Genomic DNA, 4,996 nt, shown 5'->3' on the forward strand with positions numbered 1-4,996 from the left:
TGCCAGGATCAGCAGGAGACAAATAAAAAGCCTCGGAAGCCCCGGCAGCACGGCAGACGCAATGATATTTTTCACAACTCAAAGGTATTCCAGCAGAGCAAGAACTCTGCTGGGAGAAAAAGCTTCTGGCCACAACAACCAGTTTCTGCCAACTTGCAAGTGAGTCAACAGCTTATTGCTGGCTCAGGCTGGGCTGGTTTTGTGCCTGGCAGGAGCGCCAGCCAGCCACCAGAAGATGCACGGGGGGTAAAAGACATATTTCGAACACCTGTGGGACCTGGAAATGCTCTGACAAGGGATCGCAGGGTGCTAATCATGTCCTCGCCCAGGCTGCTCCTGCGAGGCCACAAGCCGAGAACACGCTGCTCAGCCGTGCTAAGGAAGCGGAAATCCTTCCAATCCCGGCTGGGCGCTTCCCGCGGCAGTCCCCGTCCCCCAGGGACATCACGCTGACCCCCCGGCGCCCGCGAGGAACACGCACCTTCTTCATCCACAGCCAGCACAGTGGCACCTCTGCTGAGCAGGGCCTGGACGACGGAGGCCAGCACAAGCCGAGAACACGCTGCTCAGCCGTGCTAAGGAAGCGGAAATCCTTCCAATCCCGGCTGCGCGCTTCCCGCGGCAGTCCCCGTCCCCCAGGGACATCACGCTGACCCCCCGGCGCCCGCGAGGAACACGCACCTTCTTCATCCACAGCCAGCACAGTGGCACCTCTGCTGAGCAGGGCCTGGACGACGGAGGCCAGCCCGTTCCGAGCTGCGATGTGGAGCGGCCTGGGGCGAGAGGGAGAGGCAGCGTTAACCCGGCAGCGGAGCCTTTAACACCCGGTGCTGAAACCAGGGGTCCCTGCGAGCAGCTTCAAGGCCTGACCGCTCCCGAGCTTACCTGCTTGCACGCTCGCTGCTCGCACCGAGCGGGAGCGGAGCTCCCACCACCGCCCCTTCGCCAGCGCATCACCTCCACCCAGCAAAGCCCCGTTTTTCCCCCCTGGCACCAGCTGTCCAAATACTCACATCTGCAGAGCACTGTTACTTGCATTGATAAGGCCAAGGTCTTGGGTTTCTCCCAGGATCAACAAGGCACACTTTTCATGGCCCTGGAAAGGAGACCAGACTGTTTATAGGGCACAGGCAGGAAGGCAGGGCCACTGGAGGGGACCTGGTGCTGCCCGAGTAGAGCGCGATTCCCCGGGATACGGAAACGTTCCCTAAACCCGAGCTTCTACAGCAGTTCACCACTTTGGCAGGGCCTGAGAAGACAAGCTGCTGTCCCTTCCACCTCCCCTGCAGCGTCTCCTTTCCGTGGACACACGGATCACAAGCCTCCTGCCCCCACCACGCCCCAGGAAGCACGCTGAGCTCGGAGAGGGTGTCCCCGGGAAAAGTACAGGCAGGCCTGTGCTACAACCTGCGCTGCTCAAAACTGAATCAGGAGCGTCTGTAGAGGTCAAGACAGGCAGAGCAGGCGGGCAGAGCAAGCCCAGGGCCCTCGCCTCTGCTCTGGTGGGCCAGGAGTAGGTGGACAACCCCTCTCATTAAGGTGGCAAGGCTGAAGGCGATGGCGACTGCAATCATGACTGTGAGTGGCCGTCTCCCTACCTTGCTGCAGGCCAGGTGAAGAGCTGTGTTCTTGTTGACATCCAGCACAGTTATATTTGCTTTTGCTTGGTACAGCAGGAACTCTGAAATGAGGAGGGACAGCTGTTTTTGAGAAGCAGCAGCACAGAGCCCGGCAATGTGGGGCAGTGGCCATGTGCTGAGGGGACAGAGGAGAGGGGCAGCTGCCCCAGCGTGCCTACGAGGAGAGGGACAGCCCGGCTCCCACGGGACCCGGTGACGGAGGAGGCACAGGGAGGCTCGCGCCCCGTACTGGGGAAAAGCGGCTGCCAGCACGTACCGACTGCTGCAGTGTGCCCGTTCTCAGAAGCCATCATGAGGGGAGTCCTCCCCAGCTTGTCAGTCATGTCCACCTCGGCTTGGTGGCGCAGAAGCAGCTGTAAACCATGGATGTTGTCTGCGAAGGCAGCAGCGTGAAGGGGTGTCCTGGGAAAACAAGAGGGCGGGTAAAGAGGAGGGCACAGCACCCACCCCAGCAAGACTGCCCAGGCCTACAGACACGTTTGGGGACGTCGGAGTCCCTTTGTGCCATGGGAAGTCATGTGGAAATCGCTGCGGGAGTCACAGCCACCACCCAGCAGCACCGGGGGGTGACAAGAGAGGGACAAGTCTGCGCTCACCTTCCTTTGGCATCTCTGCTATTAACAATCTTGGCACCTAATGCTTCCACCAGCATTTCAGCAGTGCCGTCCTGGTTGTTAATTCTGTGGTGGGGACGAGAAGGGAAGTTAGAACAAGACTAGGCAGCATTAGCACGTCTGCAGTGGGAGTGAGCAGCATGCTCCTGGGGCTCGGATGCAAACAGCAGCTGGTCTGGAGCTGTTTAGGGTTAAAACACCCCTTCACCCTTCTCGGTATTACTCAAGGAAACACAGTACCGTGCCAGACAACAGCCTTGCCCATTCCTCTGCTGCTACAGGTCCCAAGGGTGCACCGTGCCCACCCCAGGCAGAACAAGGCAATGCCTCCACCTTCCACACCCAGGGCAGCACACTCCTTCCTCTGCCAGCTGGAGCCAAGGAATTGCGTCAGCCCCAAACCCCTCTGCGCCCAGTGGGACCCCAGGGATCATGCTCATACTGCCCCAGACACCTCTGAGGAAGGCGGCCAGGGACAACATGGAGCCCTTCTCCCACTGGAGCCCAGAGCCTTGCAAGAAGCCAGGAGATTTCCTGAGACGCCTCATAACCAAGGAGCAGAGATGGGCCATCCAAGAGGGCGGGCAAGGGCTGAACCACCAGCTCCATCGAGCTGAAACCCGGCTGGCACAGGAGTCCGGTGCGTGACAGCCCCGGCCATGCTGCACGCAGCCAGCGAGACAAGTTGCTTTACAGCTCCCCGAGGACCCCCAGCAGCCCAGCAACCGCCTCCCTGCCACAGGGGAGCTGGGATGGGCGGGCGGTACCACCCTGAGGAGCTGCTGCCGCCCAGGGAAGAGCCCTTGGCAGGAAGGACAGGGTCTGGAGCTCTCCACTCAGACCACGTATCCCCTCTCCCACATCACCTGGGTGGGAAGAACCCAGGGCAGGTCCCAGACGCCACTTACACTGCACAGTGCAATGGAGTAAAGGGGTTTCCTTCTAGGTACGCAAACGGATTGTGTTCAAGTAACAATTCAAGACAATCTTCATGCCCTGCGAGGAGAGCGGGACAGAAATACATCAGTCTGCAGTTCTTCGCCTGTGACGGAGCAAGAAGGGGCTCTAGGTCCCTCTGGGCTCTCCCCACGTCCCAAGAGCCGGAGGCCCCAGAGGCTGCACAGGACCAGCAGCACCAAAGTGCCCAAACCAACCCATGCCCCAGCACAGAGGCAGCGGTTTTGTTTCCGTTCTGGCAGCAAAGCTGCTGCACTTCAGGAGGCTTCTAATTCCACATCATCTCCTGAAGGACTTCACAGCCACATTGCTAACTTCCCTTTGAAATGCTGAGACATCCCTTCCTGATGTTGCCACATCAGTCCCACCACTCCCTGCAGCCAAGGCGACGGCCGAGTAATCCTATAAATCCAGCAGTCCTGGAGGAAGCAGCCTCAGCTGTTCTATAATAACTGTTTTCATATTTCATTCCTTTTTTAACGTGCTTGGCAGAGGGAGAAAAACTCATTGCCTCCCTCCCAGATTTGTGCTGTCCTTCCCCTCAGGCTGAAGTCACTGCTGGGCTGACAGCTTCCCAAAGCAGTGGGGGACAGAGGGACAACATGGCTCTTCCCGGCTCCCTCCTCCCCATCAATAGCCAGAGCAGAGGTGGGCAGGGGCCCAGCCCAGGTCCTTACCGCTGTAAGAAGCCCAGTGCATCGGTGAGTAACCACTGTAGTCCACCACAGAGTCCAGAGGGTCAGTAGAGAGGGCTGCCTGCAGCAGGGTCCTCAGGATCTCTAAGTGCCCGCACGCCGACGCAAAGTGGATCGGGGTCCGGCCTTTGAAATCCCGACACAGAACGAAGGCATCGTGGTCCAGCAGGGCAGCCAGGCAGTCCTCACAGCCCGTCACAGCCTGTGGCCAGGAAAGAAAACCAGGAGGTCAGATCTCACCCCTCAATCATTTAACAACAGAACTACCCGCCTTCTTCCACAGCTTCCTTCTCAAATGCTGCATCTCAGGAAGGGAAAATGGGCTCTTTCACTGAGGGCTCTTGCAACAAAAGAAACCACCTGCTTCTTCTCCAAGCAGGCTCCGCTCGGGAGGACGAGCGGAAGCTGCAGGGCTCCAGGCCCGCCCCGGTCGCAGGGATGCACTCACCCCTCGGTGCAGGGCGGTCCTTCCCCTCTTGTCCGCTGCGTCGGCTGTGGACCCCTTCTCCAGGAGGAGGTGAACACAGTCAACATGGCCATTCATGATCGCCAGCATCAGTGGGGTTCTGCAGTGGGAGAGGCAGCAGGGAGGAGAGCGGGCTTGGGAATCAGCAGCATTCAGGCACTGCCCTCCCTCCCCGGTCCCAGGCAGCCTGCAAGGGGCCTGAGCCTGCGCCACTCCCAAAAGAAACATCGGGACAAACTCACTGGCCGTGGATGTCCATGACGTCGGTGATGTCCGCCCGCTCCCCGCTGTCTATCAGGAGGTGCAGGGAATCCGTGTTCCCGTTGGCAGCTGGAGACAACACACAAGGAAAGCAGGAGTCACACACAGCACAGACGGGTCCCCCCCTTCCAGCCACCGCCGCAAGCCGAAGGAAGGGGCTCGTGCTCCGCAGCGAGGCACACGTGGCTGAGCAAATTCGTTATGTGGTTGCTAGGCTACAGGACCGATTAGCACGTGCGCAGGCTGAGCTGAGGACACGTGTGTGCGGAAGCTGCTGCTGTCTTCTCTCCCACCCGCTGCTGAGCCGCTTGGACCCTCAGCTTCTGCTGGCACATCACAGCAGGCCACACCGGCCCCATCCTG

At 59.7% G+C, this 4,996-nt stretch overlaps 1 protein-coding gene across 1 annotated transcript in view; it reads right to left on the reverse strand.

Moving 5' to 3' along the window:
• Window positions 1-681: 681 nt before the first annotated feature.
• Window positions 682-4,996, reverse strand: part of LOC104624129 (serine/threonine-protein phosphatase 6 regulatory ankyrin repeat subunit C) — a gene marked incomplete at its 3' end in the record, with an annotated part of 16,037 nt that continues 11,722 nt past the window's right edge. Inside the window, exons 17-25 of the mRNA XM_010291416.1 lie at window positions 4,615-4,819; window positions 4,355-4,472; window positions 3,889-4,108; window positions 3,163-3,250; window positions 2,237-2,320; window positions 1,897-2,042; window positions 1,599-1,681; window positions 1,014-1,096; window positions 682-773 (exon numbers count right to left, since the gene is read on the reverse strand). Coding sequence (XP_010289718.1) covers window positions 682-773; window positions 1,014-1,096; window positions 1,599-1,681; window positions 1,897-2,042; window positions 2,237-2,320; window positions 3,163-3,250; window positions 3,889-4,108; window positions 4,355-4,472; window positions 4,615-4,819 — 1,119 coding nt within the window. The remainder of the gene's footprint in view (window positions 774-1,013; window positions 1,097-1,598; window positions 1,682-1,896; window positions 2,043-2,236; window positions 2,321-3,162; window positions 3,251-3,888; window positions 4,109-4,354; window positions 4,473-4,614; window positions 4,820-4,996) is intronic.

The sequence above is a fragment of the Phaethon lepturus genome, unplaced genomic scaffold (assembly GCF_000687285.1).
Source record: "Phaethon lepturus isolate BGI_N335 unplaced genomic scaffold, ASM68728v1 scaffold31117, whole genome shotgun sequence".
In the NCBI taxonomy this organism is placed as follows: Eukaryota; Metazoa; Chordata; class Aves; order Phaethontiformes; family Phaethontidae; genus Phaethon; species Phaethon lepturus.